A 27,509-nucleotide genomic window follows, 5' to 3' on the forward strand; every position below is an offset into this window, starting at 1 on the left:
AGGTAACTGTCAAATGGAATTTTCTACTTTCTAACTTGTAATATTTCCAGGGCTATTGAAATCTCTCCTACCAGACTGTACATTCAATCAAAAAATATTTTATAGTTTACTTCTATGGGTCAGACTGGGGAGACAATAATGAGTCAGGCAGGCCCAACTCCTGTCTTCAGGGAGCTTCCTGTCAAGTCAGGGAAATTAATCAGATAATCATACAGGCCAGGAGAAGTGCTAGGAATGAAAAGTACAGAGCACGATGACAGCATGGAACAGTGGACCTTAAGTGCAGGGGTGGGTTAGGGAAGTGATATAGGAGCCAAGCTCTACCTGAAGGATGCGTAGATAAGAAGGGTGGGCAGCCAGGGTCCAAGCAGAGGGAAAAGTGTGGCCAAAGGCTGGTCCCAGAGGGCTGATTCATCTCTTAAACTCTATAGAACACCCAGAGTGGTGAGGTACATATAAGAGGTGTTCAGTTAATATTTTTCAAAGAGAGAAGAAACAGACAAATATAACGATATTTGTTGGGTTCATTAACATAACAAATATTCCTTCTATAAGGGTGGTATTTTATGGGTCAAAATGAAGCATCAACATGGGTTCAGTGTGCTCCTCTGACTGGTTAGAAATGAACATTAACCAGGAGCCCAGGAGCTGTGGTGTCAGTGGTTTGACATCTGATACCTCGTTAGGTAACAGTTAACATTTACTGAGCACCTACAACAGGCCAAACATTAGGCCCAGCAAGGAGAGAGAGACACACAAAATTCTCAATCACACGGAGCGTATTGCCTTGGAAAAGGCAGCTGCAGGCAGTACATACATGATTAAATTATTGCAACAAAGGTTGTAAGTACTATAATAGAATTTGTTCAAAGTTTTCCAGAAGCAGGAGGAGGGATCACAGCTCAGTTGGAGTGAGAAGTGGAGCAGGGATGGTATCTGGGAGGAGATGACATCTAACTTCCAGCTTTAGGAACACGTGGGATGGATCTAGGCTCAGGGAAGGGGAGGCCAGGAGGATATTCCCAGCAGAAGGAGCAAACAACAGCCTAATACCTTCCCAGTTACGTGAACAACCATAAGCAGTTTTATGCTGCAGGAACGTAAATGGGGAAGAAGCAGGTGGTGAGGCGGAGAAGGTTAAGTGGGGGCCAAACCACATAACCCATTAAGTCAAAATATTTAGTGAATAGCAGATGGTTTTCACCACTTGTATTTTAGTGCAAAGGAGACTACAGCAGGAATTGGAACAAGTGTTAATGACAGTGTTAGCTTAAAGGCGGTTACTATTCAAGTGCTTTTATTGTTCAATTTCTAGATTTTGCTTTTCCAGTTTAATCTGGATGGGAAATGAACTGGTGCTTTAATTGCAAATTTCCAAACTAAAAAGTTACTGACTCCTTGACAAGTGTCATCTGCCATGTAACGACCACAGGTTTCCTCCTTAATTAAGAATAAAGAAAAAGCCTTGTTATCGGTGAAGTTACGAAATGAATACCCTCCTTCCCATTTAACTGCTCTAATTGCATATGTTTCATAATGAATTTCACTTAAAGAAATCATGGCTGATGAGAACATGAACTATAAAGTATCTTCTTTTATGTGAGCATGTGCTGGACCATATTCTAGGACATCTGATGATATTCAAGATTCCTTCCAGCTCCGACAATCCCAGAACAGATTGAAGAAATATGCTTGCACAATCCAAAGCATCATTTTACGGGTGTCATTCCTGGAAACAGAAACTCTTGCCAACACTTTTCCTTAAATGCACTTGCCTAAGGGAGGTGCATTTTGAAGACAGACAAGCTCCACCACACACCAGACTCTATTTCCTGTGCAGGAGGGACTGAAGCGTTCCGCATACCCAGCTAAGAGTTTAAACAGATGCTCTTTTTAATATACATTTAAACCCAAAGTTATGCTTCTCTATTTCTGAATGTCCCTAACCATTTCAGAAGCCACAGGATCTTTTTGCACATCTCCAAACCAGACGACAAGATCAAATTATGATGCAATTCTGCCCAGTTGTCTTGCTTCCATCTCTCCTGTGGTTGATGACTTTGATTTCTTTTCGATAGAGAGATATGAAACATGTCGGGAGAAAAAAATCTAAAAACTCACCCACACACCCTTGCCCATCCTGTGGGGCCTGAAAGCCCTGATAACAGAGGCAGCGGAAGGAGCCAGCTGTATTGTCACAAAACCCGTGACTGTCACAAACAGTGTTGTTTACACATTCATCAATATCTGCAAAAAAGACATTGACCATGAGACACAAAACATAGACAGACACCAGCTATTAATGGATAGACAGAGGTGCTCAACACACCCCGATTAGTATGAGATGATCATGTTTACACAGAATGAACTTCTAAAACATTTTACACATACATAAAATGTTTTGATGAACGTATCTCATTAGACAAAATACTGGGTTCTATGAGAAAGAAAACATTTACTTTTCCTCAGGAAATGTTTTCAAACTGAAATGACTGCTGCAGTTGCCACGGTCAGTGTTTTCTAAATGTTTTCAACTCTTTATTTCCAAGGAGAGGAGATTCCTACAGCAGAAACATGTGAAAGTATTGTCACCTGTTTTGATTGCCGTAAATGCTAATAGTTCTACCTGGCGAATTGGGAGCTGAAAGCATTGGCCTGCCTGGGCAAAGGTTTATTCAACCCTAGAGATAACCTTGGTCAAGTCTAAACAGCATTCCCATGAAGGGGGCTGGGAATGGGGGATGGGAGTAGGGGGAGGGGGGGAGGGGAGGAGGGAGGGGAGGAGGGAGGGGAGGGGAGGGGGAGGGGGAGGGGAGAGGGGGAGGGGGGAGGGGGAGAGGGGGAGGGGGAGAGGGGGAGGGGAGGGGGAGGGGGAGGATTTGATCTGATAAGTTCAGTGGTGCAGCCAGCCATTCCCAGTTATTCTAGAAAAAAGACTTTATTCACAAGAAACAATTTCCTGTCACCAAGTTATAGCCGCTCAGGTCCTAAATGTCAGTGTTGCTCCAACTGATTAGCCAGTGGCCAACTTGTAAATTCACTTTGTTCTCTATAATAAACTTGATGATAGTAGTCCTGTGCTTTCTATCCCCTGTTAATAAAAATGTTCTCATAAAAGTGATGTCTCAATTGTGAAGTTACAAATGGACTTTTTGATGCAGTTCTTCTTTACCCTCCCAGCTACTCACTTTCCTCTCCATTCTCCCATCCCCATCACTCCCGTTCTCCTTGTTTATGGCCACACTGCACATTCCACCCTCCAGGCTCCCTGTCCTCTCTGCCTCTGGACTACACAGGCCCCAAACACAAGTTTTTGGAAAAACAATCAAGAGAAAATGCAATTACGGCATCCAAATACATGTGAAGAGGATTTCACGTTTATGTTCAAATAAAGAAATAAGATAACAAATGATAAAGAAAATGACAAGTTAAATTGCACTCGACAGAACTTAGTTTGGGGGAGTTCATACTAATAAAGTTGAGTTTTCTCTTTCTAAAATTTTAAACGCCAAGTCAAAAACTTTTCAAGAAGAAAAAGAAGATGCATGCAATGATATTCAGCAGCGCTCTCACTTCTCTTCCTAATTGTCCAACACTATCAAGCATAACTTCAGAGACTGTCTCACTTCTGAATTGTAAAATATGAGTGACTACAAACTTTTCTTAATTTTCTCAACTCAAAAACTGTGTCCGGGGCCCCTTCTCCATCCCTACCAGTCTCTTCTTCCTATAGCCCCACCTGCTCATCCTTCTCCCTGCATCTTCGATTATTCCTCCCTTGCTCCTTCCCTCACTGCCTTCAAAAAAGTTAAAATCTCTTGGAAAAGCTTTCATTTTACCATGATGTCACCAACCGTGTTTTTCCATTCCTTCTATCATTGCAAAACATATCAAAAGAACTATCTACGTGCATTGCTTTTATCTCCTAATATACTTCAACAGTAAAAAGGAAACAGTAACAATACTAATAACATTAATATTAGTACATTTCTAGAATTACTATGATAATTTACAAAATAATATGTATAAAGTGCTTAGAACATTGCCTGGCATGAAATGTAGGAAGTGTACATGTTACCTACTATTATTACTATTATAATTATTACTCCTCCTCCTCTTACTCCTCCCTTAACGACCTACGATCTGTCTTTCTAACTCTTTATCCCACGAAACCCCTTTGAGAAAAAACACCAATGGCCAACCTATCGTTAAGTTCAATGATCATTTCCCAGTCAATCATCATCACCCTAGACCTCTATGTCTGGTCAACATCTTCTCCTTGAACTCCCTTTTCACGACCCCAGGCAGAGTATTATTCTCGTTCTACCTTTAACCACTCTGGCTCACTGTCACCCTTTTCCAGCCTGAAGGTGGTGTCTGCCGGGGCTCAGCCCTCCCTGGGATCTGCTTCATCCTCAGCACCCCCTTCTTCTCTGTTCTCCACCCTTTCTACACTCTCCAGACTTCACAGGGCACAAATCCCCAGAACTTTGTCTCCGGTCAGGATCCTTCTTATTCTTGATCATTTCATCTTCTATTATCATCTCAAACTTACCAAGCCTAAAACCACATTCACTGTCTTCCTACTAAACCCCACTTCCTGACCTTCGTGAGCAATCCCTCTCACCTCTATCCTTCCTTTCTTGCCTCTTCATCTTACCTCAACTTCAATGGAAAAACTCAATGAAATTATTTCACATCTTAAAAAAATGAATCTCCCTTGCAGCATCTAACACAAAGGCACTCAATAAATCTGCCCTGAGGGATTTTCAATGTCAGCATCAGGCTGGGATCACAATTGATTTACTAATCACAACCATGAGAAGGGTAACTGCACTGTGTCATCAAGTCACTTCACACAGGCCACTGCTAATTTTAGACTTCCTGAAATGGGCACTTGTTGAAGAGATTACCGTTATTCACTGAACCACAGGATTTAAAGGCTGGAAAGAAACACAGAAGTGCTTTAATTACCACTTACGTACTGATGGTCTCCCAGTCTCTCTCAAGGGCTGGCCCTCTGTCCTTTAGAACCATTTATCTAATATCTATTGGACATGTTCATAGTAAGTGAACTTACTCACCATTTCTCCTGTATTCCCTTCTCCCGAGAACCCAACGCGTCACCCCAGCCATGAACCTTAGTGTCAATCCTTCCCTCTCTCCTACTCCTCATCCCTCCCCAATCATACCCTCTTATCTTTCCTGATATTCCTCATACTCTTAATTGGTTTATCTCTGGTCTTGTCTGCCTCCCCCTAATCCATTCTCCACCAAACTGCAAACCTGCCAGGGACATTCCTTCGCTCTGAATGTTCCACACCTCTTTGCGGCTAGAGAATACCAACCACTCTCCTTAGCAGAGCCCAGAGCCCCGAGCCCCCTTCATCATCTGGCGTCTGGCTACATGTCTGGCCGTGGTTCTTAGCCAACCTCCTTCCTAATTTATGCTCCAGTCGTATGAGGATATGCACTAGAGTTCTTTGAAAACCCTGGAGTCTTTAATTTCTCACTGATTTTGTGCACATCTCTTCCTCCACTAGAAATTCTCCCCTCTGTCCGCTTTGCTCAGAAACTCTCCCTGGCCCTTGGTCAGCCCAAGAGACACCTCCTGTGTGGTCCCTCCTGTGTGGCAGATTTCAGGGACCCTTCTTTGTGCTCCCAGAGTGTTTGGGGACATTACCGTGCTTATCAGGGCTACTTTTGGGGGTGGGGAACCTTCAACTAAACCTCACCAGCAACTTATTCCCTACGAAATGGGACAGTGGACAGCAAAGGAGGAGGAAGGGAAAGCAGCGCCTGGAAACCTGGTGGCTTTTCAGTCCAGATTCTTGAAGTAAAAGCTCTTGCTTTTCTTTTTATGAACTCTGTGCACTTACAGATGACGATTTCTTGTTAATGACTGCCAGCTCAGGGACTGAATAACTGACCTTAAGGTGAACAAATCCTGAGCTGGTTATGAATTACTGGGTGTCTTGCAGTCTCAGACTTACTGTAATAGTGATTAACAGAGAAAGTTTAGATGAGCAATATTTTGGATTTCAACGAATAGGAAAAATAACATAAAATGCCTGGAGACAAGCTCTTCAACAACTAATATTTTATGAAAATGATATACTCTAACTTTCAGCAGTTTCATGTTTCAACAATGAGGTGAAGTAATAGCTTAATAAGAGGATGTTTGTTTCACTTCTCTGATGACCTATATTTTAAAAAAACATCATTTCATTAGAATTTTTTTTGATGACATGAGCTCTCAGAGATTTTTTTGCATTGTTAGTCCTGTCTATAAATAGATTTATAAGAACTGCTACAACTAAGATTAACTCTAAGAATAAAGCTAAATGTTAAGAAAATTTATTATTATGCTAGAATAAAAGCCCGATCAAGATGCAAACTTCATTAAATGGATGAGTAAAAGCCACCCCATTTTTGCTGAAGTTGAACTTTGAATATGAAACTAAATTTTGAATGATTCATATATCACAGATTTTCTTTTTGCTTAATGAAGGATGATTCTGTTAAATTACTAAAAGAATTTTGCTTGGGCATCTGTAAAAGCCATGCATGATATTGTCTATCACCAGTCATACTGTCCACCAGGTAAGTGATACAGGAATAACTGTCCAGAGATCTCTCAGCTGACAACCCAGATGAATTTGATACACTACTGTAAAAATTGATTTCTCATGCAAGTTTTTGTTAGTTATATTTTACTAAGCAAGGCAGATATAAATATTACCATTTCAATGGAAATGAATTCAAGAAAAAGTTACACAGACCAAGGAAAGCAGATCACTGATGTGAATTCTCCAATAACAAGATAACCTAAATGTCAGAAAGAGAAATAGAGCATAGTCCTCGATGAACAGAACTGCCAGGGTCTCATTTTTAAAGGAGCAATGTTGTCAATGACCAACAGGCCCACACTTTGAGGGTCCTAACCACTGTCCTACTTGGTAGATCAATTTTCCTTGTCCGTATGCTTTTTATTTAGTCCATTTTCTCAATGGACCAAAAGTTTTTCAAAACTGCTATTAGGGATTCTACATATAAGAGCAGAATTCCAACCTTGTACCATATCCTTCGAGTCTCACGTAGGTAAAGTGAACTATGGAATAACATGAAAGTATGGAGAGGAAACATGATTTTCTAAAAGGAGCTGGGGTCAGGTAAACTTTATTTACTAACCAAGAAATTACAACTGTGTTCAAAGACCTCAACAATGAAATTCATAACAAAACCTCAATGATTCCATTAGATGTTCTGTGTTATATGCAGAAAAGTCCATGTGCATGGGGAAAAGGGGTATTTGGGTATATTCTGTCAAATAAATGATGTGGTTTTCTTCTTTTCAGATATGCTCTTCAGTTTTTTGTTTTGTTTTGAATTAACAAGAGTCTTTTTCTCACTTTCTTAACATCTCCTACCTTTGTTTTCTTGCTTTTCCTTTTCCTTATTCTGAGCAAGACATATCCATCTATTCAAGGAAGGAGCTCTCTGACAAGCCTTCCTTCTGCTGCCAGGGCTCTCTAGAGAGGTGCATGATGGGAACGGGGTGTCATTTTTGAAAAGGGATGACTCATAGGAAAATCCCCACAGCTCTTGGATGGTTGGGAAGAAAAAGCCTTCCTATCATCAAAGCATTTTTATTTTTATTTATTTTTTTAAAAAGATTTTTTGGATGTGGACCATTTTTAAAGTCTTTATTGAATTTGTTACAATATTGCTTCTGTTTTATGTTTTGGTTTTTTGGCTGTGAGGCACGTGGGATCTTAGTTCCCCAACCAGGGATTGAACCTGCACCCCCTGAATTGGAAGGCAAAGTCTTAACCACTGGACCACCAGGGAAGTCCCCATCAAAGCATTTTTAGATGAATGATAAGGTTTATCTTAATTCAAAGAGACTTTGAAGATTATTCAGTTCAATCTCTTCATTTTAAGAACCAGAAGACTGAGGCCTAGAGAGGAGAAGTAACTTGCCTCAAGGTTACCCAGTCAATCAGTGGTACAACTGGCAAAGGAGCAGAGCTTAATGAAGGAACAATCTTCAGAATCTAAGTTTGTGGCTGTATCCACCACATCTTCTTGCCTCCCACCATGGTTATAAAACTGAGAGGATGAACAGAGCTAACCCAGTTGTGAGCCCATCAGGTACACTGGAGTGTGTCCACTACGAAGGTGCAAGTCAGAACACATACTCCTCAACTTACCACTTACTGACTTACAGTTTAATCAAGTAACCTCCTCTTGTCCTTCAACAAGGCCTTGACATCAAGTATCATCATACCTGAAATCTAAAGATCTGAGGTTTTGTAGGTCCTGAAGATGATATTTTTCTAGGAGACCCTTGCAAAGAAAGACCCATCAAGCACCAGGGGTGTGTAACCCACAGAATGTCCCAGGACCATGTCCAGCATTGGTGCTCTTTGGATCTGTCCGTGAGAAGGAATGACCCACTGTTTCAGCCCAAGGCTTCCTGACCAATTGGAATTGGTTAAATATTTGGCACTAGACTCTTAGGAGAACAGAGCCAAAGAAAGGTGGCTTACACTGGAAGGGATGTAGGGTTCCTGCTTCAGGAGAAATGCAGCCCTCAGACTCTTTACTGAATGGAACAGAAGGAGACCAGGAGACGGTAAATCCCAGCCAAGAAGAGGGACTGAACAATGTTAAACCAGCTGAATAGCTGCCCAAAGGAATTTTTAAATGGCATGGCTGTGGGCCCAAAAGGGATTAAGGTCTCTCTCACAGCATAGGAGAGAAGCCAGGATTAAACGGAAGATGAGCGCAGGCCTAAAGAAAAAAAATAAAATTTAGCCAATAGGAAATTAAAAACTGGATTTGGAGATGGTCCAGACAACACAATAGGATATGGAAAGAGCCTTTTAAAAAAGGTCCACTGAGGCCTGGCAACGTCAACAAGGCTGAAGAATATGGGCCTTATTGTTATGGAAAATAACTTTGTTCTGGGAAATGGGGATGAGCCAGAAAACAACAGAAGACGACATCCTTGTGCAGAGTCTGACTTCCATGCTGTTGCCTGACAGAGAAGAAGTTGAGGAGAAAACCTGTGGACCTTGATGCTCACAAGTATGTTTTGAAAGCTAGTGGCCTAAGATCGGCAACGAGAAATGACAGAGATATAGCAAGTTATTTCAAATCCAACTTTCTAGCCCCAAATTCTGGAAAACAAGGCTGGCCAATGAGAGATTTTTTTTTCCAGCCTTGAAACTCACTACTTTAAAAGAGATTTACTTGAATTATTCTTTAAAAATTACCCAGAGCAGCCTCCCAAATGATATCTGGGAATAGCTAGAAGTTCCCGAGAAACAAAACTTAAACTCTGCTCTGATTTTAATCAGTCATTACATGAAAAACATACATTCACCAACCACAGTTAAAGATACCCTAGTGGAAAACCACCCTAAAATCACTATCATAATCCCAAACTTATCCGAAGACACGGGACTCATCCTCGGTCACCTCCCCACATACAAGCATCGCACTCCTCCGATTTTCTCTCTTGTTCTATCTCCAATCTCTCCCCTCTTCTCCAACCTTACTCGGGGCCTCCTCATCTCCCATCTGAATTCCTGCAGTGACATTCTACCGGGTTTTGTGCTCTCAGCCATTCACTGCCACTCCAAACCCATCCTCCACAATGAGAGGATGATTAACCTACTGAAAGAGTCCAACCAAAGAATTCTTTGCTTAAATCCTCTTCAGTTTTTCTCCAGGGATAACAGTATCAAGGCCCATGCCACGTGCCTTCTGGAGCTCATCCATACTCGGCTTCTCAGATTATTTGCTTTTCTAGCTGGCCTCTCTGCCCCTGCATCTTCTACTGCCCTTTCCCTGTCTACTGGATCATTCCATCAGGATCAAACACTTCCTGCTATCATCTTAAAAACAACAAAGAGCCTCAGGACACACAATCCCTTCGGCTAGAACCATATTTCTCACCCCTTTTAACAGTCAAGGTTCCAGACTTTCCTACATGTGCTGTGTCTATTCCCATTAGTTCTCGTTCGCTCCTGGGTGGCTCTCATATATAGTACTCCACCAAAACGGCTCTTGATAAGGTCATCATTTTGTAAAATCCAAAGGACTCTTCTTGATTGTCATGTTAATAGATCTCTCAGTGGTGTTTAACACACTTGACAACTCTCCTCTTCTTAAAGCAGGCTCTTCCCTTAGATTCCATGGTCCTATATGCTCCAGGGTTTTCTCTTAATCCTCTAGCTACATTCCACAGTCTTTCTCTTTTACTTGACCCCTAGATGTGTTTTTCAGGGCTTAGTTCTAGGCCTTCTTTTCTTCTCATTGCATGGTCTCTCTTGATGGCCTCATCCATTCTAATAACTTCAAACACCGTCTATATCTGGGAACTTCCAGTTTGTATCTCCAGCAAAGACTTCTCTTTCAAACACCAGACCTAACTTGATCCAATTGCTTGACTGTCACACCCACATGGACATCTCAAAGGCAACTCTAGCTCAATACACCCAAATCATACTTTTGATGTTAAAAAATTTTTTTTGCTTAATTTTTCACCATGTCAGCAAATAGTGCCACCAAATATCTAATTGCTACATTCAGAACCAGGGATCTATCCTCAGTATCCCTTTTCCTCCTTACCCTACATCCAAACCAACACTATGTTCTAATCCAGTACCAGGTTCTCTCTCCAAACCATTTCTTGAGTCATTCGTTTCTCTCCATAATACTGTTACTACTCTAGCCTGAACTACCAATATGCTTGGTCTGAACAACATCTGAGAAGACACCCTGAATTTTCTCTTGCCCCTCTAATCCCATTTTCAAACGTACCCTGGGCAAGAACACTTTAAAAATATAGAGTATTGAATAACATCAAACCTAAGAGTTTACTTTATATACCATCAAAAGAGAAAGAAAAAAGGCTCTGCAAATTCAAGTATTTTATACTGCTTATTTTTAAACAAATCACATCAACTGGAAGAAGCATCCCAATATTAAAGTGTGAAAAAAATATGCATCTTAGAAATGATGAAATATAGTATATCACTGTCCTGCTTAAAATCTATCAGTCTATTTCAGTTATTCTTAGAATGATATTCAAACCCTTAATGTCTCCTGTGAGGCTTTGTACATTCCATCCCCAACTCTCCAGTCCATCCCTCACTGTGCCTCCCTCCCTCTAAGCACCAGGCATTGGTCTTTTTCACCTCCCTGAATGCACCTAGTACTTTCCTACCTCAGCGCCTTTGCCCTTCCTACAACTCCACCTGGGAACGCTCCACACCACCTCACTCTTCCATGGGGAACTCACTCCTCAGGGCTCAGCTCAAATGCCATTTCTTAAGAGACCCTTCAGGTGAGATAAATGAGCTTTCCCTCCTCTTTCCTCTCATTGACTCTGTTCTTTCCCTTGCAGCAGCATAATGATCTGTGGTCATATGCTTTTTGAAACGTTTACTTGTGTATTTACTGCTTGCGCCCTGCAAGTGCAGTTCCTAGAAGGCAGAGACCAGGTCTGTTTTGCTAATCACTGTATGTCCATAGCCTTGAACAAAGTCTGGCACATAATAGGTGTGTAATGGCAACATTAAACATAATACTGTTGAACACAAAAGCAAGCAAGCCTTCCACAATCCAGCCTTTGCCTACCTCTTTAGCTACAGCTTATGTATCACTTTTTCCCCCATCACACATGTTCAACTGAAACTAATTTAATTACTATGTCCCCAAATCCATGCTGTATTTCATGTCTCCAAATCTTTGCTAGTGGCATCTATTATGCCAGGACACCCTCCCCCCATCCCTTCCCCACAGATCTCAGGTCATATTTTTCACCTAGGTAACATTCCTCTGTCCTCCAAGCTCTTCTAGTCTCAGCTGGAGCTTCTTAGAAGATTTTCTGACCCAACCTTGTGTTGAAAATGTGTCTACTCACACAGGCTCTTCCTGAGCCTCACTAAACACTTATGAAGATCTTAGAACGATGGTATATCACATCATCAGCAAAACACAAGGCTGAGCACTCATAGCCACAGCATGGGAGGAAGAACTACTGAAGCAATGGCCCTGAGCTAGAAAAACAGCTGGTAACCTAGCCATTTCCCATTCCATCCGAAAGCAACAGTCAAATTAAAGCTGCGCTGCAGACAGTTTAAAAAGTAGAATTTATAATGCAGGAACATGTATTTGAAATGTTCAAATTCCAATTTAAAACGCTCTTCTAGAATGAAGAGAAAAGGACAAACTGATGGGCAAGAAAACATTCATTTTTATATCCCAGATGTATGAAAGAGTTAAATACAAAAAAAAAACCTCACAAAGATAAAATACTATAAGAAATATAAATATACAATTGTTCACAACAGAACAGGGAAAATGGCCAAGTATAAAGCAATGAAAGAAATAACAGCACTATAAAATTAAAAGGCAAGTTAAAGAATGGGGAAAGCATTTATAAAATGTTGATCAGTGATTATTATCCTTAGTACACATAAATCAGTTAGAAAAACTTTACCTCAGGTAGGTAAAAAAAATATCTCACAGAAGAAAGGAGATAAATATAAAAGAAGTTAACCTAATATTAAATGCAAAGTAAATATTATTTTCTTCTTATCAAATTAACAGAGAAAAATATGAACATGAGTTTCTTTTTGGACAGAATGTTAGGAGCTAGGAGGTCTCATTGGGTGCTGGTGGAAGCAGAAACTGGTACATTTCTGGAAAGTAAGGAGCTCACATATGTTGTTAAGACCCATAAAGCTGCTAATATCCTTTGATCTTGTAATTAAATGTCTTAGAATCTACTCTAGGGACATGATCATTGATGAAAAGAAATGTTTATATACAAGTTTATTCATAAAACATTTTTAACGGCAACAACAACATAGGACAGAGTCTATCTCCATAATTAGGAGCATATCTTTAAAAATGTATGGTACAATCAGAATACTAAGTGAAAAAGTAACGATAAAAGCATATGATCTTATTAAAACACTTAAATACTGAAAACTTAAAAAAGAAATAGACCAAATAGCAACTGGCTGGTTGATAAATGATTTTTTTTTTCACTTCTTAACATTTTCTAAGTTTTTCAGATTGAGGACATATTACTCTTAAAATCAGAAAAATTGTTTGCAGTCAACTATTTGAAGATATGAAAATAAGAAATTATTCTACTTGAGGGCTTCCCTGGTGGCGCAGTGGTTGAGAATCTGCCTGCCAATGCAGGGGACACGGCTTCGAGCCCTGGTCTGGGAAGATCCCACATGCCGCGGAGCAACTAGGCCCGTGAGCCACAACTACCGAGCCTGCGTGTCTGGAGCCTGTGCTCTGCAACAAGAGAGGCCGCGATAGTGAGGGGCCCGCGCACTGCGATGAAGAGTGGCCCCCGCTTGCCACAACTAGAGAAAGCCCTTGCACAGAAACAAAGACCCAACACAGCCAAAAAAATAAATAATAAATAAATAATTAAAAAAAAATTATCCTACTTGAGTATATACCTAAGTATATTCTGCACTCTAACAGCAATGAATAAAACTGTACAAAAGTGGAATAGACATTCATAAATATTCTAAAATATACTGAAAAACTTGTAACATTTAAATAATTCTTCAAATTGACAATTAAGAAAGCTGAACGTTTTACTTTAAAATAAACTGTTTTGCTTGAAATGATTAAAAAAAATTACTTAAGAGAAAATGCTGCTGATAATTATTAAGTTAGGAAATATTTTAAGTTAGGAAACCATAGCAATTTTCAACAATTACAGCTGCAATTGAAAACAATAAAGCAAACAAAAAAATCCAAACAAAAAACTTTAAGTGCTTTTTAATCTAACCAAGATTTTTTGTTTGTTTGTTTGTTTTGCATACAAAGCTGTATTTGTTTAGCTTCAAAAACTCTGGAGACCCTGCCCAAAAGTACAATCTTCTGGAGGTGAATTCAGAGATTCTGTTGAATGAAAAATAAACACTTTGAACCTAATCCCTTCCTCAAACACAAATAGTACATTGCCAGTTGTAAATGTTCCTATCTGAAGATTGACTTTTCTACTGCTTACAGATAAGTATTGTATACAGTTTCACTTTTTATTATGCGAAAATAGAATTTAGACCAAAACATTTTAGATCTCAAACTTAACTTTTGGTGCATTTTATTTTCCTTTCATTCACTATTCAGTTAAAAAACATAGGAAAACATTCTTTCCAAAATATATATAAAAAAACAAGTTGGGGTGATATAATCAAAAATACTCTAAAAGGTGGGGGTGGGAAAGAAAGGAAAAGGAAGAAAGAGATGAGACAAATGGAAAACAGAATTAGGTACAGATTTGAACCTCTCAAATACCAGTAATTAAATGTATACAAACTAAATTCTCCAATTAAAAGACAAAGATTGTCAACACAAATTAGAAAGGAACTAATATATCCTTTTTACAAGAGAAAGAACGTTCAATATAAGAAAACAGAAAGACAGGAAAAGATAAGTTTTGCAACAGCAAATGAAACCATAAACAAGACAAAAAGACAGCCCTCAGAATGAGAGAAAATATTTGCAAATGAAGCAACTGACAAAGGATTAATCTCCAAAACTTACAAGCAGCTCATGCAGCTCAATATCAAAAAAGCAAACAACCCAATCCAAAAATGGGCAGAAGACCTAAACAGACATTTCTCCAAAGAAGATACACAGATTGCCAACAAACACATGAAAGGATGCTCAACATCACTAATCATTAGAGAAATGCAAATCAAAACTACAATGAGGTTATCACCTCACACCAGTCAGAATGGCTATCATCAAAAAACCTACAAACAATAAATGCTGGAGAGGGTGTGGAGAAAAGGGAACCCTCTTGCACTGTTGTTGGGAATGTAAATTGATACAGCCACTATGGAGAACAGTATGGAGGTTCCTTAAAAAACTAAAAATAGAACTACCATATGACCCAGCAATCCCACTACTGGGCATATACCCTGAGAAAACCATAATTCAAAAAGAGTCATGTACCACAATGTTCATTGCAGCTCTATTTACAATAGCCAGGACATGGAATCAACCTAAGTGTCCATCAACAGGTGAATGGATAAAGAATATGTGGCACATATATACAATGGAATATTACTCAGCCATAAAAAGGAACGAAACTGAGTTATTGGTAGTGAGGTGGATGGACCTAGAGACTGTCATACAGAGTGAAGTAAGCCAGAAAGAGAAAAACAAATACTGTATGTTAACACATATATATGGAATCTAAAAAAAAAAAAAAAAGGTTATGAAGAACCTAGGGGCAGGACAGGAATAAAGACGCAGACCTACGAGAGAATGGACTTGAGGACGTGGGAAGGGGGAAGGGTAAGCTGGGACAAAATGAGAGAGTGGTATGGACATATATACACTACCAAATGTAAAATAGATAGCTAGTGGGAAGCAGCCGCATAGCACAGGAAGATCAGCTTGGTGCTTTGTGACCACCTAGAGGGGTGGGATAGGGAGGGTGGGAGGGAGGGAGGCACAAGAGGGAAGAGATATGGGGATATATGTATATGTATAGCTGATTCACTTTGTTATAAAGCAGAAACTAACACACCATTGTAAAGCAATTATACTCCAGTAAAGATGTTTAAAAAAAAAGATAAATTGTGCAAAATTTAACTGAAAGCATATGTAGCTATATGAAAGATACAGTAGATTTAAAGGTAAGATGCACTGATAGAGACAAATAGTAACATTTCAAAGGGATGAAAGGTTCAATCCACCAGGAAGATACAAAAATTCTATATTTAATTCCAGTGTCAGAAAATATATAAAACAAAATCCAGAAAACTAAAATTAGAAACATAAATCTCCATAATAATGGAGATTATAAAATACTCCCTCAGTAAATTATGTAATAAGCAGGCAAAAAAACAATAGGGATATAGATGATATGAACAACACAATTTACAAACTGATCCCAATTAATATACACAGGTCCAAATGCAGAATATACATTGCTTTCAAGTACACAAGGGATAGTTACTAAAAGTGACCATATTCTGAGCCACAACAAACTTTAAGGATTGAAGTCATTGAAAGTATGTTTACCTGACCAGAGATAGAAATTAATAACAAAAAGATAGGTAAAAATCTCTAAATTTCTAGATATTAAACAAAACAACTCTAAATAATTCATTGGTCAAAGAAAAAAGACAATGGACTTGAAATAGTTTTATCTGAATAACAAAAAAACATCAGAACTTGTGAATGCAGTAAAGCCATTCTTAGTCATAAATACATATATTAGAAAAGTTTGAAATCCAATGATCCAAGGATCAATCTCAAGAAGTTAGAATTAAGGACAAATTAAACCCCAAGAAAGTAAAAAGTATAAAAGCAGAAATTAATATAATCGCAAACAAAGAAAACTTAACAAAAGAAAGTTTTTTCTTTGCAAAGACCAATACCCCCTAGGAAGACTAAGTGAGAGCAAAACAGAGAAAGCATAAATTACTAAAATAAAAAATGGAAGGCATTACTACACATTCTACTGACATTAAGAAGAGATAAGAAGATGATATTATGAACACCTCTGTGCCAATGCACTGGAAATTTTACCTAAAGTGTATAGATTCCTTGAAAAACAAAAGTTAACAAAACTGACATGAAAAGTCAAAAAACAATGTTATTTTATCTTTTAAGTACATCTTAACTACAGTTTAAAAACTTTCATAACACACACCCCCCCCCAAATAAAACAAAACCAAAAATTCCAGCCACAAATGACTTTACCTGTAAATTCTTCAAGGAATCCGAGGAAAAAGTAACACCAATTTAACACATACTTTTTTCAGAAAAACCGAAAGAAGGGATACTTTCAACTTATTTTATGAAACCAGAACCACCATGACTCCACAACTTCACCAGGACATTAAGAGGAAGGAAAATTTACATGAACACGGATGTAGATATTCTAAAAAAATGTTATCAGTTTGGCTCCAGGGATACGTAAGAAGACTAACACATGACTAATGGGTTAATTGTAAGAATGCAAGGGTATTTTCACTAAAAAAAAAAATTAATATGGCTGGAATGCACATGTGATGGTGACCACTAGAGCTACCATCTTGGACCATGATATGGAAACCACATGTCAAGGAGAGCAGAATAAAACAGATATTGTCTGGGTTCCAGTGCTGTACACTTGCATTCTGAACCCTCTATTACTTGTGCTTGAACAGCTACATAGAGAGAAACAAACTTTCATCTTGTTTAAACAAATCAGTCCATGCAATTCACATTAACAGAATAAAGGAGAAAATAATTTTTTTTAATAGACACAGAAAAAGCATCTACTACAATTCAAAACCATTCATAGTAAAGACTTAGCAAATCATAAATAGAAAAGAATTTCCTTATCTGATAAAGAGTACATATTAAAAACAAAAACAAAACTATGGCAAACACCATACTTAAATATTAAATACTTTCCCTGTTGAGATCAGGAATGAGACAAAGAAGCTAGCTATCACGACCTTTATGTAGTAGAGGTCCTAGAAAGACTAAGATAAGAAAAGTATAATTATCAAAAGAAAATAAGTAAATACTTTTTCATCTACAACATAATGGTTTATGTACAAAATCCGAAAGAATCTGCAGATAAACTACTAGAAATAACAAGTAAATTTAGTAAGGTAATAGATACAAGGTCAATGTACAAAAATCAAATGTAGCTCTATGCACTAGTAACAAACAATTATAAGGGTAAAAAAAAAAACCACTTTAAGTACCATTCACTACAGTACAAAAATATTAAAAACCTAGGCATAAGTCTAAAAATGTTGTGTAAGACCTTACACAAAAAAAAGCTGCAAAGAAACACCAGGATAAATGAAAGAAAACCTAAGCAAATTGAGGGATATGTCTTATTTATGGATTGGAAGAGTCAATATTGTGAAATGTGAAATCTTCCCAAACTGACCTATTGAGTCAACGCAATTCCAAACAAAATCCCAGCAGAGTTTTTTTTGTTGAAAATTGATAAGCTGATTGTAAAACTTATATAGAAATGAAAAGGGCCAAGAATAGGCCTGACAATCTCAGTGAACAACAAAATATAACAATTTAGAATTTGCAGCACCATATATTTATTTTTTTATTTTTTATTTTTTCAAACATCTTTATTGAAGTATAATTGCCTTACAATAGTGTGTTAGCATCTGCTTTATAACAAAGTGAATCTGTTATACATATACAATATGTTCCCATTTCTCTTCCCTCCTGCATCTCCCTCCCTCCCACCCTCCCCATCCCACCCCTCTAGGTGGTCACAAAGCACCGAGCTGATCTCCCTGTGCTATGCGGCTGCTTCCCACTAGCTATCTATTTTACATTTGGTAGTGTATATATGTCCATGACACTCTCTTACCCTGTCACATCTCACCCCACCCCCTCCCCATATCCTCAAGTCCATTCTCTAGTAGGTCTGTGTCTTTATTCCCGTCTTGCCAGTAGGTTCTTCATGGCCTTTTTTTTTTTTTTTTTTTCCCTTAGGCACCATATATTTAAATTGATTATAAAGCCACTGTAATTAAGAGAGTATGCTATTGGAGCAAGGGTAGATAAGTAAACCTATGGATAGAATGAGGACGAAATAGACCCATATATATTTGACCACATGCTTCATAACAGAGTTACCAGTGCAGATCAGTGGGAAAAGGCTGCTCTTCTCAAACAGCCATGACCCAAATGGACATAGGAAAAAAGTATTGAGTTGGCCAAAAAGTTCATTCGGGTTTTTCCAGAAGATGGAGCCAAAACCCAAACAAACTTTTTGGCCAACCCAAGAAATCCTGACCTCTATTTCGCACCATATGCAAAAATCAATTTCATGGCAAGGACAGATTCCAAATGTAAACTATAAAATAAAGCTTTCAGAAGAAAATAGAAAAGGTATCATAATGACTTCAGGGTTTGCAAAGATTATGGACACAATAAGTACTGATCTCAAATGAAATAATTAAAACACTGGACTTCACTAAAATTAAGAACTTGGGTTCAACTGAAGTTACCATGGAGAGAACTGTTGTGTAGGGTACCTCCTTTTGAAGAGGTTTGCTGTACAGAAGTAGACAAATGAAACAATACTGAAAGAGCCAATATAAAGGTGTGAAAAGTTGTTGCACATCAGTCCTCACAAGGGAAATGCAAATTGACACCACAGTGAGATACCATTACTCAGCATGGCTAACCTTTAAAAGGACTGATAATTCCAGCTGTTGACAAGATGTGGCACTGCAAGTCTCACACTTAACTGGTGGCAGTGTAAATTGGTAGTCTGAAAAACTGGCTGTATTTATGAAAATGAGACATACATATGTTCTATGACCTATAAATTTCACTACCAGGTAATATCCAACAGAAATTAGTGATTACATCCACCAAAAGGTATGTTCAAGATTACTAAGGCTTTATTTACAACAGTCCCAAACTTGAAGAAATCCAAATGGCCATGAACAGTAGAATGGATACATAATTGTAGTATATTCATACAATGAAATACTGTACAGCACTGAAGATGAAGTACTGTTACATATAACACAGGTGAAGTTTATAAGCATAATGTTGAATGAAATAAGCCAGACACAAATGAGTACCTACTACATAATTCCACTGATACAGTGTTCAAAACCAGGCAAAACAAAGCCATGGTAATGAAGACAAAATAGTGGTTATTGCTGTGTGTGGGTATTGGGCAGGGGGATGGGTAATAATCAGGAAGAAGCTTGAGAGGGCATTCAAGGGGCTCATTACCTAGTGTGCTCACTCTATAAAAGTTTATCAAAAGTACCCTTATGACTGATGCACTTTTCTTTATATATTTTAAGCAATTTAAAAAATTTACTTAAAAAAAATAAAAAGCCTATCCACACTGCTGTATTTCCTGGTTAAAGACCATCTTACACGTTCAAAAGCTCATTCTGTCTCCCTTTCCCCTTGGTAAGAGATATATACTTATTAGACTAAACTATTAAGGGACTCTTAATAGAGTTATTTTTCTGTTTTTGTTTTTTCTTAAGTAGCAATACAGGTGAAAATAAGAGAACCAATGTAACACAATACATCTTTTCTTAAAATTTGAACATTTCTATGTGACCCACTGCAAGTCAAGGGAATCATTTGAATACTGTCCAGACTATGCTACTATTTTTTGTAGAAGGTGATGGAGAATTACTATGGAATGAAGTTTTAAATCATTTTCTTAGAATTATAACAGCATTGCTGTATGTTCAGAACAGACTGGAATCCTACTGTTCTAGGATATAGGGTTTTAGCAATCATGAATATTTAAACAGACACATGTGATGTGCAAAGGGAGGTCATATTTGACTATTAAGCATTAATGATGACTGATCTGGATCAGTACCGCTCCCCAGGCCCTTACTGGCAACACTCCCTCCCACGTGCATCTGAACTGCTGAGAGTGGGTTTCTAGTTCTCCTCTCTTTCCCCACCCCACATGCCCTTCCATAAGTTTAAAATTAATACAGCTAGTAAATGTTCTTCTACATGAGGGTAAAATATAAAATTAATGAGTTTTTAAATTTTGTGGGTTTTTTTTTAAGACCCCGAAAAGTCCTAAGAATTTTTCCAGTATTTAAATTATGTCCCTTCTCATTTCCATTTGGCTTTTGAAGACAAGGAAGTGGAATAAGTGTACAGAAGATTATCTCTATTATTCAAAATAAGGCCAAGGATGAAAATCCTCATGAATGAAATAATTTTAGATCAACTGCTTTAAAAAAAACTTCAGAAGAGTGTTTTGCCTTTCACATTTCAAACCGTATTAACCAGCTCATGCAGTGAAAGACTAAGAAAATGGGGAAAGTGGTCTGTCTCACTTCTCCTCAGGTTCTGTAGCTGGAAAGGGCATCTGTGTCATTAAACAGCTCTGAAAGCCTGCAGTTTGCACTGGGTACAGATCTTTCCCCTCAGAAAACGGAGACACAGGTGGAGGGGAGAGGTGCTGCCTGGGGAAGCCACTGCAAGCACCAGATGTTTGTTCAATTACGATAAAACCTCAGTATTATCGGTGAAAATCCAAAACTGAGTATCTGTGACATTTAAAGGAAAAACTCTGAGTTAGGTTGAAAAGGTAGTATATTTTTAATGAGACACCAAACACTTTTTCTTTTCACAAAAGCAAAACTTGTAAACACAATAAATCATCCATGCTTCTTTCGAAAGAAAGAGAATCAAAGTGATTTCTGAACTTAAAAAGCCATTTTCTTCCTATTTCTTCCCATGATGGACTGAAAAAATGTTATATAAAAACTGGGAAACTGAATGAGAAGGATTTGAATTTGCCACAGGAAAAAACATTTCTAAAAATTTACAGAGAAGAAACTGGAAGAAAGCTTTTAAAAAACACTTTTCTACTCCCAAAGGTAAAGAATAATCCTCATTTACCATCATATAATGGAATATCACAAAAAGTGGAGTATTTGAATAAATTCTCCATTTTGAATAAATTCCATGCCATTAAGAAAAAGTTCTTTAGATACTCATGGAAAATATCTTGAACTCCAATTGCGTATTTCTCCTGCCACAATTACTTGAAAAAGATACTATGTGTGTTTTTACATTGTATCCATTTTTAAAACGCACTATTTTGTCTTATCACATCTATTTATAACCGTTCGGATTATCTCTGCATTCATTTAATGGTTTTGCATTTTAACACCTGAGCTTTCCTAAAAAATATCTCATTCTAACTTCAGAGTCATGCTGTACATTTTCTCTTCTCATACAGTGTCTCTTACACTAAGAGGTGCTGCCAGTGAGACTGGGAGAAAACCCTAAGCACAGGCCAAATACATCAAACCCCAGATTCATCTTTTTGACACTTGGGCCCCAGAGGCAATATAGGATCAGCCAAAAAAATTCCCATTTTTTTTCACTATTCTAATTTTTCTCTTTCTATATTCAAACAGGAGGCCAAGAAAGATTAGTTATGAAACCACAGAAGATAGACAGTGTACCTCTAGAAATAACAGTGTCAATACTTAAATGCAAATAAGCATTAGCATGAGCCATCAATTTACTGGCAATTGACACATGAAACGCTTAAAAACTTGAAATACCTCAGAGGTGAATGGGGAAAGTTAGTCACATGTAATGCTTAGGGAACACAAAGGGTGAGGAATTTAAAGCAAATTATGTATAAATGAGTTACTGTACCGTATTCTACATGACTTTAATAAAATTGGGGGTTTAAAAATGGAAAAAATATAGTAATTTGTTTATATCCAGACCTGGACTTAGAACTACCAGACAATTTAATTCACAAACAATACAACTGTGTGTCGTATATTTTCTAAGCACAGATCATATAAAAATAAATAGATGTTAAATGTCCCCTTCCTTTTAGGTGCCCACATATTAAGGGAAACAAACAGCAATAACTTGAGTGCCCGTGTAAGAAGTGCTAAAATACTAACAATAATTCACATTCATCGAGCATGTTCTAGGGGCCAGGTTGCATTCTAAGTTGATACTTGCCAACACATTATCAACATACTTACCTCTCCCAACAAACTCCAAGTAGGTGCTGTATTTTATCCTCATCATGCAGTGGGGAACTGAGGCATGTGAGCACCTTACTCAACTGACTCAAGTCCACACAGCTTGGAAGCGCTGGAGTAAGAGTTCAAGCCCATGTAACCTCAGACTCCACAGCCTAACTTCTTAACCATTGTTGCACCAAATTACTAAGCAGGGTGTGCTTTAGGGAATTAAATCCTCAAAAAAAAAAAAGGGAAGGCTTTCCAGAAGTGCACAACACACTCAATTATGTCTGTTTCCTGACAGTCCAGGATGAGTTACAGACAGTTCATCATTCGTTCACAAAGTATTTATTGGGCCCTAACTAATGGCACAAAGTAATGAACAAAACAGATGAAGATTCCTGTCTTATCGGCCTTAGAGTCTAGCAGGGGGGGTCGGACAATAAACAATAATAAGACACAGAAGGAGAATAAAGTAGTTTAAAAAAAAAGCAGGGAACGGGAATGTTGGGGGTGAGTGAAGGTGAGAAAGGGTGGTTAGAAAAGGGTTTACTGACAGACGAATGGGTAAAGAAGATGTGGTACATATATACAATGGAGTACTACTCAGCCATAAAAAAGAACAAAATAATGCCATTTGCACCAACATGGATGCAACTGGAGATGATCATACTAAGTGACGTAAGTCAGAAAGAGAACGACAAATACCGCATGATATCACTTATATGTGGAATCAAAAATATGACACAAATGAACCTGTCTATGAAAGAGAAATAGAAGCAGGGACATAGAGAATAGACTGGTGGTTGCCAAGGGGGAGGAGGGTGGGAAAGGGATGTATTGGGAGTTTGGGATTAGCAGATACAAACTATTATATATAGAATGGATAAACAAGGTCCTACTGTATAGTGCAGGGAACTATATTCAATATCCTATGATAAACCATAATGGAAAAGAATATGAAAAATAATGTATATATATGTATAACTGAATCACTTTGCTGTACAGCAATAATTAACACAACATTGTAAGTCAACTATACTTCAAAACAAATGAGAAAAAAAAGGGCTCACTGAGAAAGTGATGTTAAATAGAGACCTATAGTAGATGAGAGGTGACAATCTCTGCACTTCTTATTAGTATAATAAATTTCCTTATAGTAAGCTGCTCATTGCAGCCAAAAGCATACCAATTAGTACTTAACCTACCTATAGGTTTGTCGTGAAGATTAAAAGAGAAAATGGGTACAACACACTTAGCATAGTGCCTGGCTCCTAATAAGAACTCAGTGAATGCTGGCTATTACTATTACTGCTGTTGTTTTAATAAAGTCATGAAATCAGATATGTGAAGTATCTCCAGTCCACTCACACTGGGCGTCCAAGACAATCACATGATATTCTCTGTTAGAAGCCTAAAAAGTAACTGATTCTGGAATCAATATATTAAGCATTACAATGTAGGTCTAAAGTATGAAAATATTATTCACAACAACCTTCCATGAGCTCTCAAGAACTTGGGTTGTTGATGACATCAAAAGACTGGTCAGAGTAGATGCAGGAAGCTCTCGGTGCCCCAGACGTGAGCTGGGGGAGGGGGGGCCACAGTAGGAAATGTGAGGGGAAGCCCGCCTATTCACAGACTTCCCTTTCTGGCAGTTTCATGTCTATTTTTTTGGCTACAAGGAAAAGTGTTTACTTCTTCTATGAACAGATGATTTTCCATAGCTCTGGGGTTTTAAAAGGTCAGCAGCAATAAAAGGCTTAGGAAGAGCTCTTGAATTTTTTTTGCTACCACTATGAATTTATAAAAATGTTCATATACGGAGGACAATCAAACAACGCATGGAAAATATGTATTCCAGGTCCAAAAGCAGCTTATTCCAGCAAGATTTCCTCAGCTCTCTCCCTAATGATTTGATCATCCATTTCATTCACTTCTGCAGAAGTACATTCACAGGAGGAGAGAGTGTGAAGAACAGTAGCCTTTACAGCAAGAGGCCACTTCCCTTCCTCACCTGGAATGTTGTCTGATCCTTTTTTACACAAGGGAGGGAAAGGATCCTGTTGTTAAGCTGAATTCCCTGTCTTCAGAAAAGCAACACTCCGGCTGTGTTCTCTTACTGGGTTTTTCAGTTTCCAACTCTAAAAGTACTAAAAAAAACCTAAAAATCTTTGCGCCAAGCAGCCAGATGTAATATATTATTGTGTCAGGGTACTTCAATGTCCTACTTGGCTAAGTCATTTTCAAAAATATTTTCTCTTCGGTGATAGACATAAAGTTCTATCTCCATGCCACAAAACCACCAACTGCCTTGGAGTGTTGTCAGCAATGGTTTTATACTTTCTTTCTACACTGTTCATAGAAAATGTACCTCAAAGTCTGAAAACAAAACCACACTAGCTCCCAGTTCGTTTTTATTTCTTTGATTTGGCAAAGGTTGCCTTTACTGTTTTTTCTGGTTCCCAGCGAACACAAAATTGGCCTAAGGGTTTGGACCCAACTTCTTTTAATCTTTCTGATATCACTGTTCTCAGTCAACTTCAAGAAACTAGCCATCCTTACCACTTGCATTTGTTGTGTTTTCCCTTCCAAATGAATGAGTTAGCAAGAAGTGGTTTATGGTAGATATCTAAATAGGTTACAGGATTAGAGCCTTTACAGCTGTTCAACAATAGGACTTGATTCTTTGAGTGCTTTGGGATTCAGGGTTCAGCCTAGATGTTCTAAGAAGTCCCCTTCCAATCCTATAGTTCTCAATTTTTAAATCAATATGAGAGTTATTTTGAATATGAGAGAAGTTCCTGATCACATACTCCATCTGGGGTATTATTTTGAAAAGTGAGAAATAAACAACAAAATTCAGGGGAGAAAAAGACAGCAGTCAAATATAGACTTGAACTTAAAGGTTTTGATTTTTTTTTTTTTCTGATGAAAAACAGGTAATGCCAGGAATGCCTGATTTTTAAAAAGAGACTTTAAAGAGCAGTTTCAGGTTCACAGTAAAATTTCACAGAAAGTTTCCATATTCCCCTTGTTTTCCCAAAACCATCCCCTAGTGTCGCCCACTGTCAATATCCCCCACCAGAGGGGTCCATCTGTTACAACTGATGAACCTACACTGACACATCATGATCACCCAAAGCCGATAGTTCACATTAGGGTTTGCTCTTGGTGTTGTACTCTGATTTTGTATTCCCCTGTCTGGACAACAGAACTCATGTTGGTAATTGGAAAAAGGCCTTTAGCAGATGATCTCATGTCCTCTTGTCTATTTATTGACAGGCTATTATCACTTAGCCAGGAGATGATCAGTTTGAAAAAGAAAAGCACTTAACATGGCTTTATCTGTTACTCAGACACAATTTTAGTATTACTTTCATTAACCCACATTACAGAGGCAGAACAGCCCATTGTGACTACCCTAGTCTGTATTGTACCAGCTTGCATTCTTCACTCCAGCCCTCAGAACCCCATTACTCCACTCTTTTTCATGGGGTTTATCACTGTCTAGCATATTACGTAGTTTGCTTATTAGTTTATTGCCTCCAAGAAACTGGGGATCTTTTTTTGTTCACTGACACAGCCTCAGTTCCTAGAAGAGTGGCCAGAACATAGCACACACGTAATAAATATTTGTCAAATGGATGAATGAATGAGGCTGCTTTCTAAAGGACAGGGCTTTAGGGAGTGATTTTGGTCATGGTTTGGAGGCCTAATTAGCCATGACTAAGCAGGTCCCGTAAGTCACCAACGCTCCCTCTGTGTTGCCGGGCTCCTCTGAGGTCCCTGCTAGACCAGTGTGCCCGGTCTATTATGTGAACAGACTAGAAAGCACAGTGGGGTCTAGAGATGCCCAATGTCCCCAATTCTACTTGTGGTCATACAAGGTCTCAGTCAACCTGGACACCCAACTGGGAGAGCACAGCCATTCCTGGCCAAGAGCAGCCTGCCCAGAGGCACGTGAATGGAGTGATGCCAAGTCAGAGACCAGGAGGCATTTCTCTATGGGAGTCAGGGGACGGACACGGTGACACTGAGGATACAGTCACAAGTTTCCCTATTCTTCTTCCCACTCACTCACATTCTGCTGATGATGAAGAAACCAAACCCTGAGTCAGCTTATAAATGGGATGATACATATTTTTGCTATGAATTAAAATGCCGCAATTTAAAAAGTGGGGAAAAATAAAGGGGCCAAAGAATTGTAACTTTTTAAAACAAATCGATAAGATAAATTGAAATATAAAACAGTGAGCTGAATGAAAGAAGAAAAAATTTCCTTTGTTTTCCTACACAAGATAAAAGCTCTGGCTAGAGGGTGCAAAGGAGGTGGCAGGAAATGATGAACTGCAGTTATGAGAAGAAAAGAAAGAATTACCGAGAACGACCGAGGTGGAAGTAAATCAGAAGGGTCCTGCTACCCTGTACTTTCCTGACATCCACATACAGGACTTGGGGAAAAAAATCCTGTGCATTATAAATTATATATGGCATGCCATACCCTGCACTTATTTATATCCAGAAAGCATAACCATGTTATATTATTTAAATACAACAACGTAATTTTCTATATGTACTATTTACTTATTGATCCCTGAATCCCTTCCTAGAATGTAGGCTCCACGTGCACAAGAACAGTGTGTGTCTGGCCCTCGGAACAGTAATGGTGCCTGGCGCAAGACAGGCACTCCGTCACCGCTGAGGGAATGAATCAATAAATAAATAGCTGCTCATCCATCACTTCCTTCCCACTCCACTCAAACTTCAAATGACACTGTTCTTCTTTATCTCACGTGGGAAAAACAAGATGTTTCTCCATCCTCTCCCACATACGTGTTCCCAGAGCAGCACATACATAAGGGAAAGGAAGGAGCCGGTGGTGCTGTTTGTATTTCCAGCAAAGAATTGGCCATGCTACTTGATACCTGAGACAGTTCATGTTGACAGAGTACACCTCTT

General features: G+C 38.5%; 1 protein-coding gene across 12 annotated transcripts in view; it reads right to left on the bottom strand.

The window, feature by feature from the left end:
• The window catches only part of LTBP1 (latent transforming growth factor beta binding protein 1), a 432,848-nt gene that overhangs the window by 48,860 nt on the left and 356,479 nt on the right, over positions 1-27,509 (bottom strand). For 7 of the 12 annotated variants that reach the window (XM_057557919.1, XM_057557922.1, XM_057557921.1 and 4 more), the window contains one exon: positions 2,122-2,247. The exons of the other annotated variants lie outside the window; for them this stretch is intronic. In XM_057557919.1, coding sequence (XP_057413902.1) covers positions 2,122-2,247 — 126 coding nt within the window. The remainder of the gene's footprint in view (positions 1-2,121; positions 2,248-27,509) is intronic. 12 annotated transcript variants of the gene reach the window in all.

Source organism: Balaenoptera acutorostrata, chromosome 12, assembly GCF_949987535.1.
Source record: "Balaenoptera acutorostrata chromosome 12, mBalAcu1.1, whole genome shotgun sequence".
NCBI classification, from domain to species: Eukaryota; Metazoa; Chordata; class Mammalia; order Artiodactyla; family Balaenopteridae; genus Balaenoptera; species Balaenoptera acutorostrata.